We start from the raw sequence: 27,191 nt of genomic DNA on the forward strand, positions 1-27,191 counted from the left end.
GCTGTTTTGTGACAACAACGGTGGACATAAGGCATCTTGATCAGGACTGCACATCGACACCATGTTCATTCATCGCAATGACTTGTGAAACTGGCAGCATTTCCTTTCGTTTACCTTTAACCCTTAGTAGAACTGTGGTCACAACAGCGGAAAAGTACTAAAAAGTTGCTCTTGCGTGTGTGTGGGTGTTGATTGTACTTGCAAATAAGTCTTTCCACTGGACTCTTGTGTTGGCCAACCGGCTTAAATTTAGAAAAACAAATCTTCAAATCCGCATAGATGGCAGTCAGACAGAAATACCGAGCTTGAAACACTTTAAGTTCCTGAATACAGGTAACAATGAATGATTCTTAAAATTCAGAAGCTTTGCCACTTTTTAGGGTGAAATAGTTGTTTTTTCTTTTGCTCCAGGTGCAAAACATGCATCCGTGGTTAGTTTATACCACACTAAAAACATGGATTAATTTAAAAGTTACAGTAAATAACTTATGAAAAATGTTTTTAATACATTTGTTAAGACTGTCACTAAGTTGTGACAACATATTACGAGAAATAATCTGTAAAAACAATAAAATAAACAAAGTAAAACTGCCTTTGCATAAACAGTCAGGAAGAGGGTCTTAATGGTGTCAATCAATCTTGTGTAACGGCTGCTCACACCCTCCCCCTCGCTTTCTGCTACAGCTGCTTTCCCACAACAGAGCTTGCCATGAATACTCAGGCTCATTAGCATGGCTGCCATTGATGGTGGACAAACAGCTTTCATGCAACGGTGAGTTGTTTCATCACCATTAGCACATTGAGCAGTGCATTCACGAGTTTGATTGACAGCACTAAGATCTTCCTCCTGGCTGTGATTGGTTGTTTTTGACCTGAAGTGTTGCACTTAGGTTGCAGTAAGAGCACAATGTTTTTAACACTTTATCTGATATTATGCTGACAGTAGCAGTTTTAACAAATATGTATAAAAATGTAATTAAATTCAAAATATATATGTATATATATTTTATGGTTTTCATATATTGTTTTGGTTTCAAAGTCAAAAAGCATATTGCCTACCAGAAAAACAAAAAAACTCTTACAAGTAAATGTCTAGATAATAGAGAAAATAACCCTAAATAATTCACTGGAGTGCACGTTTGGAGTTGTGTAAAAAGTTGACGTCAGATAACCATAAAACCGTTTGAGCTCCTGCTCATGATAATCCTGAACACAGAGCAGGTTTGTGCTTGTTTGTGGCAGTTCTTTTCAAAGAAACCTTGTTGCCTCAGGATTTTAGCATTTTCTCCATGTGGAAATATGTTGTTAAATAAACTATACGACAGCTTAGATCTGGAAAAATCCTTAAGTAAATGATGTGACAGCAAGATCAATCAGCACTGAATGATTTGTTTTTTTGTATGCTATCAAGAATAAAACCTCCTGTGCTCCCGTCTTCATGCTACTTTAAAGTCAGGAACTGGTAAAGCCACATCCCACCTTATCTCATGACTAACATCCGTTTATGGCTGAGGGGTTCTACTCAGAACAACAGGGCAACTCAGAGCCGATCCCTCCCTCTTTTATTCCGCCGCAATATATCCAAGTAAGTGCAGTTAAGCTGAAGGAGGAGACTTCCAAGGAGGGAGGGCTCACCTGTAAGGAGAGGAGGACTCTGACAGCAGCGCCGTGCTGTCACCTGCTGAACTGTCACAGAGCAGAACATGCCCAACAGCTGAGGGGACGCTCGGGTGGTGGCCGTCCTACGGTTGGAGATTTAAAATGGGTGGGACACAAAGTCAGGATCGGAAGAGGAGCATCCGGCGAACGAGTTTTCGGAACGTCATCAAGAACATAACGTGAGTCGGCTGCCTCACCCGTTTTTACTCCTCTGAAAAGCTTTTCTCCTTCTGTTGCGTTACATGTTCCTGAAGATGTGTAATGATTAGACTGTCTAAACATTGCAAACCAAAAGCTGCGACGCTAACTGTGTAGCTGGTGTCTTGCTTTGCATTTTGGTGCGAAACTGACCTCCGTTCAAGCATTGATGCAAATTTCCACACACCCTCAAGAGAGCAGATAAGGTCACGTGCAGACCAGCTGTGAAATGTTTGCTTCTGTGGACTTAGAAGAATGTGGACGCACTTTTTTGGTAGACCGGTCACAAATAGATCTTATCCTATTTAACTAGAAAAGAGAAAAAAAGTGGACTGAGTCAGATTTGTTTTTGTTTTAAAAAGGAGTTTCTTATCGCATGTTTATTGTGATCTGTTGTTTTTGCCATTAGAATAGACTCGGTTGTCTTGTTATAGTATGATCTCACTGTGAGAAATATAACTTGACTGTGTCAATATTTGCTTGAGGCGTCTCAGCTTGAACTCCTGTTCTTAGTTTGTCTGAACACAGTTTCCATCCAGAGGGGAAAAAAAGAAAGAAAATAAAAACATTGCACGGGTTTTACAAATTGGGCTGATGCACAGCACTCAGACTAAAACCCATTTATACTTAGAGGAGGAAACAAAACAGCAAGTTGTTACTAGGAGTTCCTCAAGCTTTAACTCAAACACGTTTTCTTGAGAAGTGGAGAAACTCTCTCCTCTCCTCCACTGTAAACCAGCAGTGAGTTCAGGCGTAAGTCACTCCCCTAACTCTGGCTGCCTGTTTCCAAACTGGTTTGCGAGTCCTCCGCCTCCTCCGATCTGATCCAAGCGTTACTTTTCTGGGCTGGCGGCGGGTCGGGCTGGCAGGAGTCGGCGAACCGCTCGCGGGCTTTCTCCCAGTTCTTATGGGACTTGGATCTGGTTGCGGAGACATCGTCCACCGACATGACGCCGCCCATTCCCAGGCCAGACTGCGACTTCCGGATTTTCAGTTCGATCTGTGAAAACGATTATGACAGACCGTCAGGCTTTGGAACGCATTAAACACATGAGATGCACCAATCAGGCTCTTTATGGATGATGCTGATATCGGCTTTTGGAGGTCTGAATGGTCTCGATTCTAAGGATTGTATCATATAAACGAGGGGGGAAAAAAATATGATGCAGCTCATAGGTAGTAGCGTTCAATGGAAAACACAGAAATCGGAAGTTTATCCTGTTTTATGTCTCAAACCTTTTATCAGTTTTGTCTTAAACTCAAATTTTCAGAATTTCACCAAAAGGATCAAGGAAAACAAAAAAAAAATCCAATCTCTGGACAAGTCATTGGTAGGTGTTTGGCTAACAGAAGATTAACTCACCGGATCTTTCATCCCCCGCCCCTCTTTTCCCAGTCCCTCTCCTTTTTTCCAGCCCATTTTTTCCAGCATCTTCCGCCCCTTGTTGACTTTACTGATCTCCCTTAAGAGGACAGAAAGCAATAACATATGAGTAACATACAGGGTTCCAGTGCATTATCCATGTAAAAACTTCAGTCTTCTCAGTTCCTCTCATCTTAAAAACACTACAATTCAGTCAAATTATGGCAGATAGTTCTACAGTGACCAGACTTTGCGTACAGAAGCTGCAAGAAAGGAAGGAAAGAAGGGCCTCTTAAAGGGTACAAAAAGGAATGAAGTCAAACATTAAGTCAATTATTTTTCCATGTTGTTTTCCTCTTCCATACTGATCCAGATTTTTCCAGACTTACTCATGTACAGAAGCGGGTGCATCGTCCCGTTGAAAAACGCCTTCGCTGCCCACATTCTGCCGGCGAGACTCTGCTCTGTCCCTATACTTGGGGTTCCTCAGGGCTTTGATCTCCTCCTTGCTCTATATTGAACAGATGAACAACCATGTGAACAAAAAAAACCTTGATGCATATTTTAACCCTAAATGCAGCTCCAGGTCACCTAAACACTCACCTGCAGTCCATATTTGGCCTTCATTTGCTTCAGCTCTTTCTGTCTCAGGGATTCTTTGTCTTCTTTGCCGAGGCCAGGAGCTTCTAGAAACAACAAGGAGAAACGCTGACATCAGACACTTTTAAATAACTTGTACAAATGTCTGCTTTTTCTCCCCCTGTGGATTTGTTCTCTCACCGGCGCTCTCATCCCTCCTGTGCTTGCTGATGTGAGCCATGACTTGTCCGGGTTCACAACCGTCACAGGTGTCGGTGCCTGAGTGGATGTGGAACGACAGCACAGTCTCTCCCATCTTGACTTCATCCCCATGCATGAGTGCATGAGGCTCTGACTTGGTTTTGGGCTGCAAGTGGACACCAGAGTTCAAATGGAAGGTTTCGCTTCTTATTCAATGTACCGAGACGAAGTGCCGACCTGCAATATGCGGTTTCCGTTAATGACCGTCCCGTTTTGGCTCCCCTGGTCCACCAGCATGTAGCTCTGCTGTTCCTGGTCAAAGTACACCTCCGCATGGAACTGAAACCAAACATGCAACATTGAGACACTGCAGGAAAAATATGGGAATAGTTTAGACTCCTGCAGGGAAAGCAAAGCAGGGAGTTTTACCTTGCTGACTCCCATTTCTGGTAGTCGAATTGCATGGTTCATGTCTTTTTCCCTGTAAAGAAACACAAAAAGTAGAAGATTGATTTTTGCTCAATTAATGAATTAATATAAATGTTTTCAAAAAGCAAAAGTGTCATTTTTTAAAGGATTTAACATCACATTTTCTTATGTTAGACCCACAAATTTCAAGGAGCCAACAGAGTTTATTTGTAGATTGACACAAAGGAGTACATATTTGTGAATCAATAAAAAAAAAAGGCAAACATAGTACTCCGATTTTTATCTGAAAATAAAATGGCGAAAATTGTGTTTATTTTCTTTAAGCAGGGTTATTATTCAGAACTCAGTTTTGGTTTAACACATGAAATCCCAATAAAACACATAGAGATTTGTGTAATATAATTGCATGAATACTTTTGCCAGCACTGCGCATAAACAGCTGAGAAGAAGAGAACCAACCTGCCGAATGTGGCCGGAGAGTCGGCTGTGATGATGAACAGAGTTCCCACCTGCAGCGCAGGAGACCTGACCACGGTCACTCTCACACACGGGGGCCAGAAGTTGTTAACTGGAAGGAACGAAACAAACCAGCTGGGTTAGCAGCAGAACAAAGAATTACAGGAAGCTTCAAGGCAATCAAATCACTGATTGGGAGTTCTAGCTTGATGTTATGTACAGATTTAATTAACTATCCCAGAACCTGTCTTTGAGAGATCTGCACTCCTCGCATGTCAAATGTTGGGAGTTTTCTCCTCTCACCTTCTTGGCTCTGCACCTCCATTTCTGACTCAGGACTTTCCCTGGAATGTCTGGGGCTGGAACATGATGAAGGCGACGAGGCGGAATCCAGATCTTCCCTTTCAGACTCTGTGATCTCGCCCTCCTCTGGTTCGCTGTTACCCTCGGACTCCTCACTCTGAACCGGGCTCCTCTTCCTCTTCTTCTTCTTCTTCTTTTCTGATTTGGATTTCTTCCTCTTCTTTCTTGAACTGCTCTTCTCCTCGTGGTGCGAGCCGTTCTTCAGCCGCCTTCTCCGCGATGGCGATTTGTCCCGCTCTTTCCCGTGTTTTGAAGAGTCTCTTTTACTCTTGGATAAGTCTGGACTATGAGACCTTCGGTGCAGTTTTCTGGATTCGGTTTCTTCCGTTTCTGGCTTCGCCTCGTCCAGTTTGTGTTCCTGCCACCAGACAGTCAGCAGTGAGATTACCGTGTTGAATGGCAGCAGGCCAGCTGACTTTTTACTGTCGATCCCAAATATCAGCCACACGTTAATTCCTGGGTCTCAGTCTTTAAAGTCAATTCATCATAATGTTTCCCAAATTATACCAGGAATTACAGAAAAGGTTTTAATATGCATCAAGATTTGCAAAGGGAGGTTTACCATCTCAAGCCCCAGATATAAACTCTACCCAGAACCTGAGGAGAAAAAAAAAGTGACCCTTTCTATTTTCATACTACAACCTAACAGGACGTAGAAAGAATTGACGGCAGTGGTGTCAATTGTTAAACCAGAGGTTACCACATAAGCTGGGATTTTCCCCCCTACTCTAAATGCAGCAACTCAAAGTAAATGTCAGATTTTTCTCTGTTCTTTAAAGTGAGATTATACCAAAGCAAAATAAAAAATAAAAATCTATTATATTATTTGTTCACATCACTAAAGCATGTCAGCGTATTTCATTATTTTGTAGTGTAAAACTAAAGTTATACCTCTGTGGGAGGGAGTTTTCCAGTAAGAGCAAATCCTCATTTTAGCCAAAGAGTTAGTCACATCTTGAACCTAGGCCAGAAGAATAGTCTTTCAGTCAACTATCCTGCATCATTACAAACACAATAAGCAAACATTTTTAAAGACTGAGACCCAGAAAAGACAAGAGAAATTAAGGGGAACGCCAACTTTAAAAAGCCAGCCGTCAGCCACCAAACACTTCAAAGTAACGATGCGCTGCATCCAGTTGTTACTTACCCCCTCATCCTGATGCGACGCTTTCTTCACAGCTTTTGGGAATTTTCTCCATTTCTTGTCGGGAACGTGAGTCTCTTGGGAATGCTCGGCAGTGCTCTGTGCAGCAGGCACCTCGATCCTAGAGTGAAACTGATACCGTCCGCTTTCTGCGTCATAGTAGTAGTATATGCCCGTGTTGGCGTCATAATACAACTGACTGACCTGGAGAGAAAAGAAGAAAGTTTACAATATAAATGAACAATGAACATTGAATCGGGCACCAGTCACCCAACTGAACGAGCAATCTTCAAGAAAACAAACAAACCGAGTCGTAGTAGAAGCCCGTGCTGTGATCATAATACATCCCAGACGTCTCATCGAAGACGAAGCCAGTCTGCGTCATGGCTTCTTCAGCTGTGGCCCTCAGCATATCAGCTATGGAGCTCGCATCACCTCCCTGAAGCAGACATTATTATGAATGAATGTATCAAGGCCAACTCAGATTTTAGCTTCAAGTCCAACTACAACGGACTTAAAAACACTATATTTTATTATTTTGGATGCACTTATAGAAAAGTAAACCTCTGCTGGAGCTACTTCGCTGCTCTCTGCTGAAGCGGACGCATCTGGGGCCATTGCTTCATTTGTTGTTGATACGTCTACTGCCGTACTGTAATCAGTTACATCCACAGCTGCCGTCGCCGTACTGTGATCAGCATCACCCTCAGCTACTGCTGCTGCTGTCGTCGTGTCCAGACCTTCCTGGGAATCTGCCCCCTCAACGTTCTGACAGTAGCCTCCATAGTAGTAATTGTAGTAATCTGGGGGGGAAAAAATCCTGAACGTTATTTGTGATATTAACTAAATTTATTTACATGTTCCAGTTGTGATGATACGCATACGCACCAGTTTCTGTCCACACATATTCTTCTGTTTGAGTTTCACAGCTTACTCTGTCTTTCTCTTTCTTCTTTCGCTCATGAATCTCTGCACTGAGCTGGTCAACCTGGAGTTGCACAAAAAAACGACAGCAAAGACTTACGCCTTTCATCTAACATCATCAACCCAGTTTAACATTATATTAAGTTTTAAGCTTTGCATTAAGCTTAAGCATTAAGGAGTGTGGACTAACAATTTTTTTTTATAACGTTGCTTGTAAAATTATTTTTACCTCTTAAAATCTCCACATTTTTGGAATTTTTACAATACAAACTCCTATGCATCTCATTTCAGTTTTATGTTATTAACTAACACAAAGTAGATCAAAAATATAAAGTGACAGAAATTAGATATATTGTTTGAATAAAAAAAATAATAATGATCTGAAATTGGACATGGGGTGCTTTAGGTAATGTGTAGCGTTAAGTTTCATTCTTCCACGTGTTTTGCATGTACTCTACTTGTCTTACGCCAAACATGTCACTAATTAAAGTTCTCCACAATTTGTCCCTGCCCTGTACTAGGTTTATTAAGATTTATCAGAGTAAAGGAGCCAGCGCAAATGCACACTTTTCAAATTTGCTCTTGTAGGAAAATCTGAAAACTATTTTTCTTCCACTTTACAATTCTGCACTAGTTTGTATTTGTGCATCACACACGACCCCAATGAAATCCGCAGAGGTTTGTGACAAAATGTGGAAAAAGTTTAGAGGTGTGAATACTTTTGTACATATTGAGTAGCTGACCTGCTTCCTCAGGTCTTCGTTGTAGCTCTCGGTGCTCTTCTGGAGCCTTTCGGAGTGGCTCAGCTGCTTCTGTAACTTGGTGAGCTCCACTCGGCACTCCTTCAGCTCCTGTTTCAATGACTCAACTCTCAGACGGAGCTCAGCCACCTCACACTCCGAGTCTTTCTCTCCTCTCGCTTCTTCTTCCTCCTCCATTCGGAAAACTGAAACCGCGACAGTGAAAGCTGCAGCAGGAACAACACGTTCTTAACCGAGATACTCGCAAAACAGAATCTATATCCACCGGCCCTTTCTGATAATAATCCACTACTTGGTTTATAAACGGTTCAGACACCAATCAATTAAATACAGCCGGACTCCATGTTTCTTTCTTACCGTTTGCTTTGTTTTCTCCGAGCGGGACGCGATTTCGTCCTCGAAGCGGCGACCTGAAAAGTTGAACATAAACATCTTGTAACTTCCAAGCGTGTTGGATACAGCCCAGTACATGTTTTGAGGACAATTAGACAGTTACAGTTGAGGCAGCTGAAATGTTTACAGTCCACCCTGCTCGCAACCGCCATTAACTCACGGCGGAAGTGATTCTTCCTCGAGGTCTCGCGCCAGTTGCAAACCCTGCTGTCGCCACCTGGCGGCGACCGCGGGTAGTAGCCCCATCAAAGCCGTGAAATGTTCGCTGTTGTTTGTTGGTCTTCGAATTCTGTCCACTAAATGGAGCGGTAAGTTCGCCTTTAAACGTTTGTCTTATCTGCAGTTAAATACATGTTGGTTTTTTTTGGTTGTCAAGCGTGAGTTTTACGTTCAGAGTCCACTTTAGAGTGGCCCCTGGGGGAAAACTTGAATGCATGAGAGTCTTATATGGATTTTGCCCAGGATTGGTGGGTATTAAATGGGCCCAAGCTCTCAGTGAGCTTCATGTATTGGACTCACTTTGGTTGACTAAATAGAATCTCATCAACACAATCAGTTGGGGGGAATCCAGTTGGTCTTAACTGGGTTTCAAGTAGGTTTAGAGAAAATTATATCAAATTGGGTAATTGAAAACTATTAATTTCAGCAACTCAGTGAAGCACATTCTATATATTAATTATACAGTCTGATGTTTTAAAGCTTAGTGATTTTCACACCTGATACAGCTAAAGAAAATGTAAAAGAAAAGAAAGAGTTGAAAGAAATTTAGAATTAGAATATCAGACCGATAAAAAGCTGTTTTAAAACACAACTGTGGGGTTAATGAAAAATATGTTTAATACCTGCTTAAAGGTCATTTTCAAATAGTACCTTTATCTAAGAGAACACATTTGCTAATTTACTGATATAACTGTAAGGAGAGTCTACATCATTTTACTAGAACTGCTCCTGCATGTGAAAATTACTTGCAGCCATTATGTAGTTTGTTACAATCTTACGTTACATTCTTTGGCCCATTTACTGCCAATATCTGATCTATATGTAAAGTGCTAATTGGGTAGTTGTGGTTAAAACGTGGGATTTTACTGATATAAAGTAGAACCTAGTAGTCAGTATTATTACGGCATAAAATTAGTTGAGAACGCTGCTTTATCAACTTGTCATGGTTTACTTTAGAAGACTAAAACCACAAAACAATATAACACCTTCAGAGGACTGAAATAAAAAAGATAAATAAATGAATAATAATAAGTATAATAATGAAAAGAGAGAGGGACTGAGCAACAGGACCTATTTAATATGACGCAGTGTCTCTGTACTAGAAACTGTTTTGCTGTCCTACACATTTTTTTTCTCAATTATTAATGGAAAGCCTTTACTGACAACACAGAAATCAAGCCCTTCTTAAAATCGCTGACCAGCTTTCTGTTTGTTTGTTTGTTTGTTTGTTTGTTTGTTCTGGTATTTCCACAGTTTATCTTTGGTGATGACGAGCACAAAGTCTTTGAGGCTGAAAGGCCTTCTCGTCATCATGCTGATCTTTAGCTCCATCAATGCTGGGGACACTAATGATGCTAAAGTTGGGGTCTGACTTGCTGATTCCAAAATATCAACTATCTAGACTCCTAAGCTGTGGACTACACTGAGAAAGACTCTTTTCAGATCATGAAACATTTAATGTACGTCTTACAACAGGGAAATTGATAATGGACACAGAAGGAGGAACTTGCCCAGTTTGTTGGTGCTTTTATGGCATTAGGGTCACTATAAATGACACAAGCAAGATAAAAAAAACAAGTTAAAACTGTACTAAATTATTCTATGCTGATGATATATTCTCTGCAAACATGGTATTGGTTTGTGAAGTCTTTAATGTACCTGGGGGGGAAGGCTATTGAGCCCAGAAGGAGGTTATCTTTCTCTTCGCCTTTCATTCAAGGATTTACATCCCTGAACTCAAGTACTACAAGGAGATCTCTATATGTTCTGTTGTAACATTGTTCTTTTTTTTTAACAGACAAATCTCTGTTTGTTGTCCTCCGTGTATATTTTCAGCACTGGAAAACATTTTAAGGAAATCCAGTTTTCGATTTCAGTGACAGACATTGACCACTAGATGTCAGTGAAGCCCATGAAATCTGGAAATAATAATTTCCAGAAGTCATGTAAAAAATTTTTTACCATATATAGATTTGAGTTATTTCTTTTTCACCACAGAGTAGCGGAAAAATAATATGATAGTAAGCATCTGCTAGCAGTTTTCCAGCTTGTTAAAAATAATTCTTTACATTTCCAGCTGGTGCCACTTAAAAGTGGAATACAATATTAGATTCTTCCCAAGGCAGAAGTGTATATTTCATTGTGCTGACTCAAGCTGATTTGTGAGCCCATCGCTGTTCCTCTCCCTTATTCCTCGTTCTCATCTGTATCTCTCCCTCTGGTTAGATTTGGGTTGCCTCTTTCCTCCCCATCTTCCTTCTCAGTTCTTCCTCCTCTGACCTTTCTGCTCCTTTGTACGTTCAATAATTTCCTGGAATGTCTGGTTCTGTCACATAGATTTACAGGACATAGCCAAGGCCAAATTATGTAGGCTGATCTTAGGCGGGCAGGAAGGACTGTTACATAATCATGTGGCTTCTCTGTTGTCTTTTGCTCTATTTATAGAGAGAAAATATATAAAGGATTGCAGTGTACCTAAAGTAAAAATCAAAATTTCCCCCTTGTATCAATTATGTCTTTTGTGGATATTTGTTACAGCAAGTTAAATCAGAAACGGCCCACAGACTAATCAGATTTGGATCATTGGTCACATTTATGCTAAAAAGTCTAAATAGAATTCAGCAAGTTTGTTTTACGTTGCATTTTAGGGACTTACTGCTTTCTTGAAAACGCCTGCAGGGTTCCTCCTGCTGTGATTGAAATCTGAGCTCTTTTGCTCAGATGGGAATCCTCTTTTGGGTTGTGTTTGGATTCTGGTCTGAGGCTTGTGTTGGTGGTGGGAGAGCGGCCTCAAAGAATCGTCTGGTCTTTTATCAGCAGGGCTCCTTCTGCTGCCCAGTGATGTTTATAGATGCCAGTTTTAGACAAGAAAAGTGTGGGTCAAGATAAGCAACGAGTCAGTTTTTCACTGCTTGGCAAATTTACACAAAAATGGTGCTGATTATTATTATTATTATTTTTTCATCTTCAAATAACAGTTTAATATTTATAATATAGTATAATTGTTTGCTGTTCCCTGAGGAAAATCCTTTAGACATTCTACAGTTATTGCGTGCGCTGTTCCTGTTTGCTCCAGCCACAAGCCCAGCGTAGATCGCAAAAATAAGTGGGTAGAACAGAAACTCCTCCCTTTCTGGTATAATGTGGAAACTCTGAGTCTGATTGAGGTTCTGTGTCTTTGCTCCTTCATGGAGTCTCAGAAAGTTTGCTCGCTCCGCTGCTGCACCGCAAAAATATCTGGCCATGGAGAGTAAAGCACAACAAGGTTTCTACGAGGGGAGTAATAAAATTAAGAAATGGCACAAAACCTTTAGAGTGTGAAAAAGACTGGTAATTCACAACAAGACTGGCTGTGAACACACGTGTCTTTTAATTAAGCCTTTCATAGACTCTGCCATTGTTGTGACTTCTGATCATTCACATCTTGAGTATTTTATTGCTACCTTCTGAAGAACTGTGCAGTTTAGTAAGGACCAATATCATAGTTCATGGGATTTGTTTTCATTTACAGAAAAAAATATTTACACACACTCTATTAAAAGACACATTATTACTGCAAAACATTAAAATTGACTACATCTTTTCAGAACAACTAGGATTATCGAAATTATTTCTATTTGCTAAATGCCAAAATAATGAGAGGTTTTGTTTTTTTTACTCTTAATGAGGAACGGACCAAAAATCCTGCACACTATTTTTAGGAATTCACAAAAACGTCATGAAGTTTGAAGACAATGCTATCAAAATAATAATAATAATAATAATAATTAAAATGTATGAAAACTTCTAACTTTGAAGTAATAAAAAAAATCTAATTATTTTTTGCCTTTACTAAATAGGAATTATCTTGTGAATCCTAACTGATATGAAGTTCAGATTCTGGGTGAAAATAAATAAAAATTTTATGTATAAACTTGTTTATGTGATGTAAAACGTGAGAGTCTGAAGATATTTGTTTCAAATCATCGAAAGGCAGAGAGAGACTATACGCTGTTTGTCCCACAAATTGCAGATAAAAGAAAAATAATCTGTTTTCTTCTCCGTCAAACACGCTGCTATCCCAAATCTTCTCAAAATATGAGTGACAGGAAGCTTTGAATTCTAAAAAAAGCTTAGACTTGTGTTTCTACATATTTTTATTTGTGAGATATAGCGGGTTAAAAACATGCTTCGGCTTTCGGGGAATATTTTAGATTGAATTTATACCAAATTCAATGGGAGGCGAGGTATGGGTTCTATATTCTCCGGAGGGATCTTACATTAAAACATTAACCATACCCTGATGACAGACACATTTAAGAAATGGGGCAAAATGCCAACAATTTTGATAAAATAAATTTTTGGGAGGTTGCTTGAGGTTGTTTGGCAAAAGTCAATTAATTACGCACTCTAGCGACGATGGGAATCACTTTATTTTAGTAAAATGTGTCAAAAAAATTCCAAAAACTTTAACCAGTGATTTCATAAAATCCATTTAAACGTTTTGTAGAGTGCCTTCCTGAAATAAGTGTTACGTTCTGAAGAGCACAATTTTCCATTGACATTTTTGTTTTATTTTAGAATCTCCTCAGTTTGTCCAGTTTTGTGTTTCTTTAAAAAAAACACATTTTTTTTCTTTTGCTTTGTTTCTGACTCACTCCTCAAATGTTCCCAAGCATTTCTCTTACCAACATGCCACCGTGTAATTACTTGTGTGGTGGTGCTCTGCTTAGTGGTTTAGTGTTTCCTCTGACAGATTGAACCCAGCAAGGTAGTTCTCCTGAGGCTGTCCAACAGAACTGGTTCCTCTAGTCATGCATGCCTTCCTGCCGCAGCGTGGAAGAAACAGTTAGCTGTTGAAGAACCTGAGGGAGGGGGGACTAATAAGTCTTTAAGATCCAGCCCCCACATTCCTAATCTCTCTCTGGACTATAAAACACAGAGCCCCAAGAGTTCAGCTCCTCCTCTACCTCCTGCTCCTCCCTCTGTGTTTGTTTTGTGGCCCATTTTTTTCTACTTTAGAGTAGAAGAGCAGGCTGACGGGGACATACCATTCTTCAACCACAGGGGAAGTCATCAAAGCGGCTGTGAGTTTTTGGGCTTACAGCTCACTTCCTCCACCCCCACTGCAGTTTTTGCCTGTGAGCTGTTCCGAGGTGGAGCGGGGAGGATGAAGGAGGTTCAGAGGAGAAGAGAGAGAGCGAGAGAGAGAGAGTCAGCAAAGCATTTGAGAAACCAGCTGATCAGAGCTGAGGTATTCTGCCACGGAGGGACTTGTCAGCGTGACTGGAAATTACTAAAAGGCGAAGACGGAGAAGCAGGGTTAAAAAAAAAGAGAGAGATGAGATGAAAGAGAGATGTCTTCTTCTCTTCATGTGAATCTGGGAACTCATGAAGAGATGTGAGAGGGGCGGAAATCTGAAGAAGAGAGTGAGAGGTGTACTGGAAGCCAAGCCCTGGTTACTGGTGAGTCAGCTGGAGGCTGGGGAACTTCGTTGAATAAGGAGCGATGTCTTGGCTGTCTCCGGTGTCGTGGGCCAAATGGACGTGGACGGCGGTGCGAGGGGGAGAGGAGGATGGAGAAGGGCAGGAGGCCAACGAGGAAAGGGAGCAGTGGGGAAGGAGAGAAGAGGAAGAGGAGGAGGAGAGATCTCAAGGCAGCAGGCAAGTGTTGTGCTGAAGCCCCGAGACTCCAGGCAGAGTGGTTCACATCGTCAGCACTGGAGGAGGGGGGACTTCTGTCCATGTGCCTCTAACCTACTGGATTGGAAATCTAAATTTTAGTGACATATTGGTCGAGACATTTTGTGAAGTGCTGGCTCTGTTGGGTTTGTGCTTTAAATTGTCTCTAACTGTCTTTCTTTTGCTTCATAACACCAACCCTATTTCTAACAGACACTCAAATTCACAGAGGATTCACTCAAAACCTGAAAGCACATGCTGAAATCATCAGTGTCTGTGCCTCGTGTATACAGTGATAGCATTATCTCTGCCTTTGTTCCAACGTCATACAAACATGACGACTACTTTCAGAAGACTTCCACCTTTTAATTCCTGCACTGATCAGCTCCCTGTGTCAATATATTGACCTTCGGGGCTTTCTAAAGTGATTACATTACAGAGATAAATCTGATTTAATCTGTGCTGTAAATTGTCGGCGTCGAGAATGGCGCATATATCTTAAAAGGCTGCATGTTTTATGTTTTCTTCAGCATTTCTCGTGTCATAAACTGTATTGTTCTTAGAGTGTGACAGGAAATAGTAGGCTGTCCTACATCTACTTCCTCTTCCTTTATGTATGCGTTACTTTGGCTTTGGTTACTCTTCCTCCTGTAGTTTCAGAGTATGTAGTATAGTGTTACAATGTTTCTACAACGACGAAGAGCGAAGTTAAGCTCAGCATAGGTCAGTTTGGTCCATCAAATAAAAGGGTAATAAGTTTGTGGTTTTATTTTTGTATAGATTTTACCAGCACAAGGGGTTTTGCAAAATGATGCAAAGCTTTACAAAAATACATATGCTGACTGATTACATAATAGTCACAAAACAAAGGATTTTTGCTTTTAAAGCTTTTAAGTGTGTTTTTATGATAAATTCTTGCATAATAACAATAATAGTACAGCTCTTTTAGTTTGAGGAGAAGATGCATCACAACCGCTGGCTCTCGGCGTTCTTAATGTGATCATTGCCCTGGAGTTATGTAATAGTTTTTCTGCTTTCTCTCATGTTTTCACGTGCTGCAGCTCGGACTCTGAGGGTCATTTTGACACCCCTGAAGCAGCGACTCCCGTCCGCGCCCCTCAGCCCGTCCCGGGAGAGCTGGAGAACAACACCACCAATGCAGACAAAGCAGGTGAGGCCGCTGCAGAGCAACAACAGGCAGAAGGAGAGGAAAAAGAAAACAAAAACAGGAGGAGAAGAGCAGCCGAGAGGCTGGCCTGACGGCAACATCTGTGACTCTTCAGGAAACCTGGAGGTTCTTATTAACATTTCAGAAATCTCAGCAGTCTAAGGGAAGTGCATGTTCAAATACGTTGGGCACTATTCCTTTTTTCTCACGGTTGCCATGGAAACAAGAGTCATTTGATGTTGAACTAACTATTCAGGCGTGACATCATCTTAAACAAAAGAAAAAATGCTGTTGTTCATGAAAAATCCTAACTTTTAGTCGGAAATGTGATGACACTATAGCTGCATGATGTCATTTATTTCAAAAATGAAGCAAGATATAAATTATTTTTTTGTTTTTTAAGAATTTATACCTTTTTAAATTTGACATTGTGTAAATATCAATGGGTCCTATTGTATTATAGAGATTCCATGTAGTATTTGCTAAAGGTAAACAAGGATATTTAACACCTGAGCAGGTAGTGAACTGCCTCCTGTGTACCTGGTATTTAAGCTGGAATGCACATAGTTTTTATTTTGGATTGTTTTTGGGTGTGATCACGTCTGATGCTCTGTCTCTGTCATTTGATTCACTAAGAGGAGGGGCTTGTGGAGGAGTGTGGGAATGACCTTTGCTCCAGAATTCAACAGGTTGAACAAAAGCTCTGAGCTTTGGTTAGCTCTGCTTTGTGCTGGACACCCAACGGAGGTCACAGCGCCGTGACATAGCATGTCAGAGCGCGTTTTTAGGAGGTTTGTTTAGAGGGTTTATTGCAATGTGTGTCAGGCCGCTGCTGGTTTGGAAAAACTAAACCCTTCCTGTAAAACAGCCCCAGCAACATTTTCTAAAGGTGAGGTATCTAATCAGAAAGAAGAAAATAAATTGCTTTAGCAACATTATTATTAAGACTGGTGGGATATGACTAATTTCTGGAGGTTTTCTTGTCATGGTGGTTAATAATGAGCTAAATTTACCTTCTGGGGACACTTGAACAGCATTTGTGTTTTTTAGCTGCTTTTTGTTTTTATGTTTTTAAAAAAACTCTGAAAAAAGTGGATTTTTTTTTTTCAGAGATTTGCACAGAATTTCAGAAAAACAACGCACCAGTCAAGAATTGCTTTGCTAGTGTGATTAACTCGGGCTGCTTTGTTGCTTCAGGACCTGGAAGGTCGTCTCATCACACTCAAGCTCACTTAGGGTTATGCAGCCAAACAACGATCCAGATGACACCAGCAAGTACAATTCTGAGTGTTTCAAATGAAGAAGGTCTCAGAGTGATGTAGTCAAAGTCCAGACATAAATCGGATAGATATGCTGTGGGATGACTGATCGTTTATGCTTGAAAACCCTCCAATGAGGCTGAACTAAAACTATCCTGCAGAGGGGTTCAACATCTTGCTCTCTCTCTCGTGTGATTGAAAAATACTCTTTACCAGGTATCACAAACACTTGATGCCAGTTGTTTTAGCCCAGAGTGGCACAATCAGTTATGAAGGTTCGGGAGCAAATTAATTTTTCGCATAAAGCCAGGTTGGATTGGACAGATTTTTCCAATAATAAAAATAAATTATAAAATAAAAACCGTGCTTTGTATTCAATAAGGTTTTCTTTATCTGATCGAACATGTTTACTTATTTGAAAGGTAGTCATGACAAAGGGGGCAAATACTTTTTCACAGTACTGTGTTACTGATTATTCAAGTGTGTAAGGGAATGCACGTGTGTTTGGGATTATGTTAGGGTGTGAACTCTTGCTACACAGCATGGTGACATAAAGCTGGTTAAAGCAGAGCAGGGTCTGCTCGTCTCTAGGCAACATGGTGTTGTATGAACAGAGCGATGATGATGATGATAATGACAGACATGCTGAAATATGCTGCACTGTCAAAATGTTCCCTGGAGCCAGCATTCGCACCGCTCTGTTATTTTTCTGCAAGACGTAACACAAGATAAGCGAAGGTCTGTTTTGTTTTGTGTTTTCGAATGCGTTACTTTTGCCTTAATATCGTGGCACTCATAGTAAGACATCACCATGGCAACAGCAGCAACTAGAACAGTTGGCTGGTGAGTAACCTGCTTTCAGTCAACCAATCAAATACCAACAACACCCGAGTTTACATGTGATTGCAGAAATTCACTAGCAGCATGTCGACGCTTGAAGTATGATAGTTCTGTGAAATAATTTTTTTGGTTTTGTTTCTTCTTCAGATTTGGAGCAGGAGGAGAACCTGATAGTGTCTGTTCCTGTCAGGGATCCAGAAACCACACTGGGCCACAACATGGGTCAGGATGAGCCTGTAGTCCCTGTGGGAGATCAGCTCGAAATAAATGTGCAAAATCGAGACCAAGATCAAGCAGAGCAGCCCTCAGAAAACTTGGATTCTTTTCCTGGTCCTGATTCAGCCTCACTGAAGGAAGAAACTCAAAGCACAGCTCTCCTTTCTGAGCCATTTGAAGAGACAAGCTTCCTCCATGAAGCAGACCCAGTCACAGTTCCAGATACTACTTTGGTGCCAGAATCAGACTCTGTTCCAGTTAGGGAACCTTCAGTCCCAGATCCTACTTTTATTCAAGAACCAGACTTTGTTCCAAGCAATGAACCTTCAGTTCAGAATCATACTTTTGTCCCTGAACTAGACTCAGTACCAAGCAGTGAACCTGCAGCATCAAGTTCTTCACAGCCTCCCAAGGAGAAACCTGTTGCTGATCTAGAGGAACATCACAGCAATCTCCCCAGCCTTGCAGAACCTACTCAAAAGACAAAAACCAGCAAGTCCAAGCCTCCATCCTTCAAAATAAAGGCTCCAGGAAGTCCTCCTCCTCATACAGATGAGGAACAAGAACTCCCTGTTCACAAGGCTACATACAACTTTGACCTCGACCAACTGGACGACAGCTTCAACCCTTTCACCAGTGGTGGATCCAAAATCCAGAACTCTCCTCCACCGTGTGGTTCAAGCTCTCCCCCCAGGCTAGAACCACTTGGGAGCTCATCATCTGCTTGTGAGTCCACCAAAAAAGCTCAAGGAGACTCAGAAATTATAGATCAGTCTTTAGAGGCAAAGCCTGTGGTGCTGGAGTTTGGTCTGGGTGAAGGAATTGTTAGAAAGCCCCCTAAAAAGAAATTAGGAGGGAAAAGGACAACCAGCAAGACTGCTGCAAAGGAGCAGAAACCAAAAGACTCTGAGACTTTTTGCGAACCAGCACCTGAAGCGACGCATCCTGAACCGGTGTTAGAAACGGCACCAGAACCTCTTCCCCAATCTGTTTCCGAGCCTGTTTCAGAACCACTTTCAGAACCTGTAACAACAGACTCCTCTGCACCTCTGAATCTGGACGATGTTCCTATTCCCAAAACCGGAACTTATAACTTTGACCCCAGTCAATGGGACGACCCAAACTTTAATCCATTTGGTAGCAACAGCAAAGTGAGCAGCTCTCCTGTGCTGCCAAAGGGCTCATACAGCTTCGACCCAGACAACTTTGATGACTCCATAGACCCTTTTAAAGCATCAAAATCCCTGAACAACGAGGATTTGTCCAGCAGCACCGCCCAACCTGAGACAAAGGTAAAAGATCAAGGCAAACAGAAGGCAAGACAGACCCCCGGGGAGAAGAAAGCGAAGCAGATTCCAAAGAAAAACAAAGAGAGAGCATCCACGTAAGTCTCCTTTTGCACAAAATATTACAAGACCGTAGTCCTACAAGCTTCACATTCAGTCATTTTCTTACAAAGGTGCAAAGGTATTCAGACCTCTTGAAACTTCTCACACCACAAACTTCAATGACTATCATAGGGATTTTATGAGGCAGGCCAACACAACACAAGACGCTTGTGTATAATTGTTAAATGGTTTTCTTTTCTTTTCCAAATGAAAATCTAACCAGTATGACATCCAGCAACAATGAGTCAGTACTTTTCTAGGACTGTTGCTTCGTCGAGTTAGGGCTATTCACTTGGTCTATGTCCCTACCAGTGTTTAAAACTGCTCCCACACTTTTAAATTTTTTGTCAGTGAAAAAAATTAAAACACCAAATCGTCTTTGTTCCATACTTTATAAAATTTCAATAAAATGCACTAAAGTTTGTGGTTGTGATGTGACAAAATGTGACCAAGTTCAGGGAGTACAAACACCATTTCAAGGCATTGTGTAGGTCTGATCTGGCTCTTCCTTGGACTAATTGACTGCTAACAATAATATGCATACCAAAAGATACTTTGAAGGCACAGAGAATACTCTGCATACCAAGCTACTAATAAACTGAGACATAAATAGATTGGTAATGTGCTTAGAGCTGCAATGATTAGCTGCATATGCTTGAACTTTAATCTACCAGCTAAGTAACTAACATGCTGACACCTTTTACTCACTCATACCCTCTTCCTTTGTCTCTCGACCTTCTTTATCCTCCATGGCTCCCTTGTCGAAACCCTCCCTGCTTTATCCCCCTCACCCTCCATCTTTCCTCGTGTTGTGTGTCGCGCAATCCCCCAAAATCTTTGCTTTCGTTCGTCCACTTTTATCGACCTCAGGACATCTGAGCAAGTCAAGTTTCTCTGTTTTCTGTTGTAAGTACTCTCTCTATCAAGGCATGATTCCACTCATTCTCATCGGTGCATGTTCAGTGTCTATATTGATTGTTTTCATCGAGGTTTTTATCCTCATCATATACTTTAGCGTTCTAATTTCTTAGCACGATTTTTCCATTTGTCTTGCTAAATCTCATATTTATGTCCATAGAAAACAGGAACAATAATAACCTTTCAAGGATTAAAAAAAACGAAAAACAAATTAATATTTTCTCATTTGCTTGTTTTGCAGGAATTCCTGTAAAGTCCAGAAATATGATGAAAGCGAGTCGCTAGTCCTCGATGTTTGTAGTCAGGTAATTTTTTTTTCTGTCTGGTTGCTTCACTGGGAATGTTTTACCTTACTGTAGCAACACTGCAGTGTTCTTTATTCAGCTGCTGTGCAACCTCTTGGCCTCAGCATACTTTTACACACACACACACACGCACCCACACACACACACGCCCACACACACCCCCCATCACACTGAGTTACACAAGTTGAGTGAGGCATCAGTAGTGTTTCCAGCGCTGCGGTCCAGTCTTGGCATGATGACAGAGCTGTGACTTATCACTCTGCAGTCAAATATTACTCTGGTGCGCTCATGCCCTCAATTATATCACATCCTGGAGAAAGAAGATTTATAGCTAAAGGGAACTTTTTATAATTAAGGTCACCTGTCAAGACCAAGGGGCTGTAACCTTAAGTCATGAATTACAAATTAAACCTTTCTGGATGCCCATCAATTTTAAAAAGGTGGAGTGTAAATATGAAGTGCTTGTGTTACATTACTTTGTAGTATTTTTTCCCACTAAATGAATAAATGTTCAATAATTTCATGCAAAAATTTTTTTTGAAAATTCATCTCAACAGCAAAAAAAGATGCATTTATTTGAAGGCTTTTTTTACACATCTATACTAGGAGAGGCAGCAAAGTGGAGAGCACCGCAGTTAGGGATCTGATATTAAACATGTAGAAAGTAAACTCTACTGTAATGAAGTTGATTTAATAAAGTCCCTCTATTAATTCCAGGGGGAAGACGAAGTGCTGGTTCAGACCCCGGAGATCACTCAGCGGGTTCATCACGCCACAGACGAGGAGAAACTGGCCTCCACAGGCCTGATTGGCCAGACGGCCGACAGTCAGGAAGAGAGAGAGGAGCAGGAATGCAATAAAGCAGCTGTGAAGAAACAGCCGTCCAGCGATTTACCTGCTGTAGATCGTAAGTTCAACAGGGAGAAATGTGCAGAAATTCTCCTCTGAGGACTCGAAAGTTTATAAAAAATTCATGATATGGAATGAAGCAACACCCAATATTAATCATATTAAGAGATGCATAATATTGTATGTTAAAAATGTAGCATTGACTGTATTAAATGTGCGAGTTGAAAATGTCAAACTTTTCTCAGGAGCTGCTTTTTAGAGTGTCAGACTGCAAAGATAAAAATGAAAAAGATTCTGTTACAGATAAAATAACACTATAAGTGAAGAAAAACAGCTTCCTACATCTCTGCATCAGGACAGATCTTTTTAAGTTGTGCATGTATTGTTTTAGTTTAATTTAGTTGTTTAGTGAAAGCAAGATATAAGCTGCTCAGTTATTTGTTTTTGAGTTGGTAAAGTTAATTTGACATTTTTTAACATTATGGGCTAAAAAGAAAAACTATAACTTCAGTTTTTATTGATGGATACAATAAATACAACCCACAGTTATTTCTCTGATGTTGTTGTTTTTTTTTTTATGTCCAGAGATCAAGATTACAGATCATCTGCCAGAGAAGGACACCTTCAGCGTGAAAGATGATATGGTAAGTGCTGCAAAGCGACCACATGAATTATTCAGTGTGACTGGTTTCTTCTGCATCAGTTGTTTTTGATCTCCATAGTCTGTTGAAAAATGATGATTACTCATCATTTTAAATAATATTTTTCAAGGTGATATCCTGACACCACACGTAGACCACACAGACTACACAAATTAAGCGGCCGTTTTAACCGAGTCGTATTCATAAAGAGGCCTGGTGAAATATTTTCCTGCTCCACTGCATTTTGAATTGTTTACCAAGTGTGAATGTTATTGAGTTCTCACGCATCGGCTCACGTTAGTGTTTGTGATCTTCCACAGACTGATTTATCAATGCACCAGACTGCAAAACTGAGCAGCCGTGACGACCCTGACCCGGCAGCCCTATCACAGGACGGCGTCCCTCTGACCGAGATGGACAAAGCTGCGGTGCTGACCCTGATCAGAGAGGAGGTATGTCGCTCCCACATGCACAAACACAGAGATACTGAGCGCCCAAAATGAAACTTCAGTAAGTTTAACTTATTTTTTGGTTCACAATATCACTCCATATTTTGAATCTATCTATTTCCTTTAAAACAGATCATCACTAAAGAGATTGAGGTCAACGAGTGGAAACAAAAATATGAGGAGAGCAGAGCGGAGGTTATGGAAATGAGGTGAGAAGCTTTTGTTTCGATGAGAATTTTCCTTCCTTTTCCAGAACGATACTATTTTAAAAAATGCTAAAATAATACAAGGAATTTAAAAACAATGTTAACACTGGGCTGCTTTTTGTTTGACAGGAAAATAGTTGCAGAATATGAAAAAACAGTTGCCCAGATGATTGGTAAGTTGCTGCCCCCTGCTGGTGGATATTTCTTCATACTCTTTTTTTTTTTTTGTTCCTCAAACTTTTAAGCTGTATATTATTATGTATATTTTGTCTCTGTGGTCCCTAGAAACATGTTGAATAATCAATAATAAGCTACGTCTCTAAAATTTGTAAAGTCACAAAGCGGTTTTGGCAGCAGATTGGACTGGGTTTTAGCACAACAAATATTTTAAAGTATGTCACTTTAAAATGAAGAGCACAAGCAAACACTTGGTATCTCCCTTTGTTTCCTCCTGCCCGAATGCTGCCAGCATCACCTCTCACTTGTTTTTGTGACCTTTCACCTGCGCTCTAGTCTGCAGGAAGCACATCATCAGTTACACTGAGGTCAAGTTACTAAGTTCAGTTAGCTAACCAGTGGAAGGTTTTTAATGTCCACTTCTACTGGGACATCGCAATACAACTAAGGGCCATGATTTTGCTAATCTCTTCTGTGAATTAGAACATTTGTAAGCTTTGTTTTATGTTTCAACCCAAAACCTGCATGCATTTTTACTGGGATCTTATGCAACAAGTTAGTGAGCGTGAATTGGAATAATAATTGGAATTTTTTGTTAATGAATTAAGGTCTGAACAAGCCCTTATCAAACAGTAAAGGAGAAGATTAAATCATGGTTTAGTTATAAAACAACCCATTAATGTAGTGTTGACTCAACTTTGAATGGACCAGTCACTCAAACTGGGAACTCTGGGGAGGAGGAATTTATCAGAGAAGCAGCCAACTCTGGAGGAACTGCAGAGATCTACCAGTTCAGTTTAAAGGACAATTATTGGTTATACTTTTTCAACAAATCAATCAATCAATCAAGTTTATTTGTGTAGCACATATCAGCAACAAGGCTGTTCAAAGGGCTTTACATCATAAAATCACAAAAATACAAAGTCATAGAAGACACCACACAGTCAACAATTGAGAAAACCAGCAATTACATTCTGTCAGGTCCCATCATTACACATCAAAATGTTGGTCAGTGTTTAATTTCTTATGGTTCAAAAGCAACTCTGGTCTAGATTTAAAGAAACTCAACCTAAATCAACTGAAGACTTGAAGACTACAGTTTAGAAATGCATTGACGTTTACTGAGCTCTTGCACAAAAAAAATGGGCACAAAAATTAGTCTCTAGCAATAGAAAGCTACAACTACATCAAAGATTTCAATGCAAATGCACACTGCACTTTTAAGTTTTTAACGGTAAAATATTTTGACACCACATAAAGTTTTTGGTTGTGACATAAAATATTAAAACACTCAAAGAGTATGAATGCAGTTATTTATCATCATGTACTCAGTAGTATAAAGACACTGAAAGTTTGCCAAGATGCTCTTTACTTAACCCATCACATGATCTTAGACAGTAGCATGCATTCTGAAGCTATCACTTGTTTTCTTGCAGAGGATCAGCAGCAGAACAAGAGCCTCTCCTCCAGTAAGTCAGTCAGGCAGCTGACGTTGGAGCGCGATCAGGCCGTGGCCGACCTGAACTCTGTGGAGAGATCCTTCGCAGATCTCTTCAGGAGGTATGAGAACATGAAGGGAGTCCTGGAGGGCTTCAAGAAGGTTGGTTATGAATATTCTCAGATGTAGAGCAGAGTCGTGTGACATAAACATCCACTGACACGCCTTTTAAACGTGCATTCAGAATGAGGAGGTGTTGAAGAAGTGTGCGCAAGATTACCTACTTCGTATCAAGCAGGAGGAGCAGAGATATCAAACCTTAAAACTCCATGCTGAGGAGAAACTGGACAAGTAAGATTTACTTACTTACTTACTTAAATCTTTACGATGAGGCATAACATTTGCCTTCATTTAGTTTTATCCTCTTGTTGTTAACGTCCTCCCTGTCAGGGCCAATGAGGAGATAGCCCAGGTACGCGCAAAGGCTGATACCGAGAGCGTGGCGCTGAATGCGAGCCTGAGGAAGGAGCAAATGAGGGTGGAGTCCCTTGAAAGAGCTGTCCTTCAAAAGGTATGGAGACTGTAAAAAAATATACAGCAGATCCACTTCACTTTGTGAGTCTGTACTCTGGGGACGCTAGAAGACCACTTTGTGCATTGTTAGAGGGAAATATAGATTTTGTAAATATAGATTTATTGTGTTTCTCAACTATTAGTGTGAGAAAAGATGCTTAGTGCAATGTGCGTCAGCATTAGTGCGTGACTGTTAAAATGGTACGTAGGAATTATTAAGGGAAACAAATCAAACCCTGTAGCAGTTTGTGGTTTTTGTTTCCACAACACGGTTCAAACCACTTCCAACAAGCCTCACTGGTTCCCATCACCGCTCTTTGCTTTGCTTATTTTCTTATCTAAACAGTGGTGGGGAATGTTAGATGGTTTAGATTATAAACCCTTCCAGGGAAATTGATTTCTTCTTCTCTTTTGTTAACAGTATCCAGTTTTTGATTGGATGTTTTTTTATATTCATGGATTAATGTATTTATAAAGATACCTAATTTGTGAGAATTAGGTATCTAATTCCACTGGTGCTGTAAAACTAGCACTAGCATGGACACGATTTTCACGCCATCTAAAATGCCACAATCTAATGAACAATCAATTATAAATGTGTGTCATTTGTGTTTCTCATTACCTGATAGAATCAAGAAATTGAGGAACTGACCAAGATCTGCGATGAGCTGATCGCCAAGCTGGGAACAGAATGAAAGACGTTCGGTGATACTCACTTCATCAGCTCCCATCTGCTCAAATTCAAGATTTTTCTTACAGCAGCATGTGATATAAATCCTCCACATCAGCACAGTTTAGCACATGTTAAGTGAACCAACAGGTTTGTTGCAAAAGCTACAAGATATCATTAGGTGTCTATCATTTTCACCATTATAATTACCAAATGTTTAAAGAATAAGTATCATCCTAAGATGTAAAGATTTGTTGTTGATTGTTTGTTTGTGCATTGCTGTTTTTTTTTTTTTTAATCTAAGAATTTCCATAATTTTTTTACTGCATGTGTTCAGGAACTGAGGGAGAGGACGACACAGTTCCTTCTTCGTCCCAGCACACTTTCATTTGAATGACTTCTGTTTGAAGGCTGCAGAAAACATATTTATACTGAGTGCCTGAACTGATTGAATTTTCTTATTTTCTCTGTAGAGTTCTTATTGCCTTTTCTTTTGATGTTGTTTATAAATATATATATATTCGGACTTTGCTACATCACAAAATGTACATTGTTTTCTCTGATTTCTGAGTATGGAGCATTTCTTTGATTTGACCATATTCTTATTATGCAGTAATTTTACCCATGTGCCATATTGCTTTTTTTATTACTAAACTTTCCTGCGTGAGAAAAATCTCCCATTTTTTCTGGTTTTCTGTGAGTCAAGATGTTGCTGATGTGACTCCTTTTTTTCTGCTTAGTTCATGGATAAACCTTAATTTTCTCGTTTCAAGCTGTTGCCAACTTGTACTGTATGCAGTATAATTCCTGTCTGATCAATATACTTTGAACTTGAATGCGTTTGCAGTGGTATGGCTTTCCCTGTGGTTCATAAGGTGTTGAAGACCTGTGTCCTAGGGAGCAGATGTTTACCTTCACGCTCGTTAAAAAACATCCAGATAATTTTGTGGTCAGAACTTGAAGGAGCTGTTCTAGTCGGCCTTGGTAAATCACAAAAAAATGACAGATTTTTGTATGAAAACCTTTTGCTTCTGCACAATCAGATGCCAAATATTACGGTGACCTGAAACGGACTTTGGTGTGACTCCATGTCCTGTCGTGATGTCGTACTTGGTCGAAGCTGCTTTTCAAAGAAAGTCCTTTGTTGTGGTAAAATCTGTATATTTTATACTTAATGGAAAGAACATTCAGAGTTACGTCTCTAATATTTGTATATGTAAGAACTGAATATGTCCTGATTGTATGTTAACTGCTATATTTTGTGAATTCCTGAATAAATGGATAAGATTTAATAATATGTCAATAGTTTTTTCTAAAACTATTTAAAGGGACTGCTAGTAATTTTAAAGTGAGGTTCTGTGAAGAGGTTCAAGACGGTTAAGGGAATATCTCACAGAATCTTCATTCAGAATAAATCTAGATTAGTTTGATCTAGAAACTGAAACTAACAGATAGTCCAAGATGGGAAACTTCTACCATCATAACATTTCATAGCTTTTTGTTTTATTACTTTCTACCAGCGTAGAACCCATCATATTCTATATTCTGCATGCAGTGTTGTATAGTAACGAAGTAAAAATACTTCACTACTTTACTTAAGTATATTTTGGAGTACTTCATACGTTCCTCGAGTATGAAAATTTTTGATGACTTTCACTTTTACTTCACTATATTTCCGAACTTAATTGCGTACTTTTACTCCGATACATTTTCAATGTGTGGTTTAGTTACTCGTTACAAAAAA

At 40.1% G+C, this 27,191-nt stretch overlaps 2 protein-coding genes across 9 annotated transcripts; one reads left to right on the forward strand and one right to left on the reverse strand.

Annotated features, from left to right (window-relative positions):
* Positions 1-1,611: 1,611 nt before the first annotated feature.
* On the forward strand, positions 1,612-26,739 carry tacc1 (transforming, acidic coiled-coil containing protein 1). Of its 3 annotated transcripts, none has more exons than XM_032549963.1 (14): positions 1,612-1,838; positions 15,412-15,521; positions 17,765-19,217; positions 20,092-20,127; positions 20,381-20,444; positions 21,162-21,351; positions 21,879-21,937; positions 22,255-22,386; positions 22,516-22,592; positions 22,719-22,762; positions 24,203-24,366; positions 24,449-24,555; positions 24,655-24,775; positions 25,407-26,739. In XM_032549963.1, exons 1-14 carry the CDS (start codon positions 1,762-1,764, stop codon positions 25,470-25,472), a joined length of 2,700 nt encoding a protein of 899 aa, XP_032405854.1. In that variant the 5' UTR covers positions 1,612-1,761; the 3' UTR covers positions 25,473-26,739. The 3 variants fall into 3 exon arrangements, with proteins under 3 accessions (XP_032405854.1, XP_032405852.1, XP_032405853.1); XM_032549961.1 differs by lacking the exon at positions 1,612-1,838 and adding an exon at positions 13,862-14,332; XM_032549962.1 differs by lacking the exons at positions 1,612-1,838; positions 20,092-20,127 and adding an exon at positions 13,864-14,332.
* On the reverse strand, positions 2,199-8,668 carry aggf1 (angiogenic factor with G patch and FHA domains 1). 6 transcript variants are annotated; one of them, XM_032549964.1, is made up of 16 exons: positions 8,574-8,668; positions 8,435-8,487; positions 8,060-8,262; positions 7,281-7,380; positions 6,957-7,195; positions 6,700-6,831; positions 6,396-6,596; positions 5,189-5,606; positions 4,889-4,997; positions 4,430-4,481; positions 4,238-4,339; positions 4,001-4,166; positions 3,824-3,906; positions 3,610-3,731; positions 3,221-3,320; positions 2,624-2,857 (listed from the first exon to the last, which is right to left on the reverse strand). In XM_032549964.1, the coding sequence occupies exons 3-16, from the start codon at positions 8,252-8,254 to the stop codon at positions 2,624-2,626; spliced, it is 2,253 nt and encodes a 750-aa protein (XP_032405855.1). In that variant the 5' UTR covers positions 8,255-8,262; positions 8,435-8,487; positions 8,574-8,668. The 6 variants fall into 6 exon arrangements, with proteins under 6 accessions (XP_032405859.1, XP_032405855.1, XP_032405860.1 ...); XM_032549969.1 differs by lacking the exon at positions 5,189-5,606 and adding an exon at positions 6,140-6,209; XM_032549966.1 differs by having other exon boundaries at positions 8,060-8,283.
* Positions 26,740-27,191: the final 452 nt, after the last annotated feature.

The sequence above is a fragment of the Xiphophorus hellerii genome, chromosome 20, assembly GCF_003331165.1.
Source record: "Xiphophorus hellerii strain 12219 chromosome 20, Xiphophorus_hellerii-4.1, whole genome shotgun sequence".
In the NCBI taxonomy this organism is placed as follows: Eukaryota; Metazoa; Chordata; class Actinopteri; order Cyprinodontiformes; family Poeciliidae; genus Xiphophorus; species Xiphophorus hellerii.

Coding starts and splice junctions, on each gene's coding strand:
- aggf1 (XM_032549968.1), bottom strand. CDS start 8,254: ATGGAGGAGGAAGAAGAAGCGAGAGGAGAGAAAGACTCGGAGTGTGAG. Junction 6,832..6,956: donor GCGAAGTAGCTCCAGCAGAG/GTTTACTTTTCT, acceptor TGTCTGCTTCAG/GGAGGTGATGCGAGCTCCAT. Junction 4,482..4,888: donor TCTCCGGCCACATTCGGCAG/GTTGGTTCTCTT, acceptor GTTTCTTTACAG/GGAAAAAGACATGAACCATG.
- tacc1 (XM_032549961.1), top strand. CDS start 14,178: ATGTCTTGGCTGTCTCCGGTGTCGTGGGCCAAATGGACGTGGACGGCG. Junction 14,333..15,411: donor GAGAGATCTCAAGGCAGCAG/GCAAGTGTTGTG, acceptor CACGTGCTGCAG/CTCGGACTCTGAGGGTCATT. Junction 20,445..21,161: donor TCCTCGATGTTTGTAGTCAG/GTAATTTTTTTT, acceptor TATTAATTCCAG/GGGGAAGACGAAGTGCTGGT.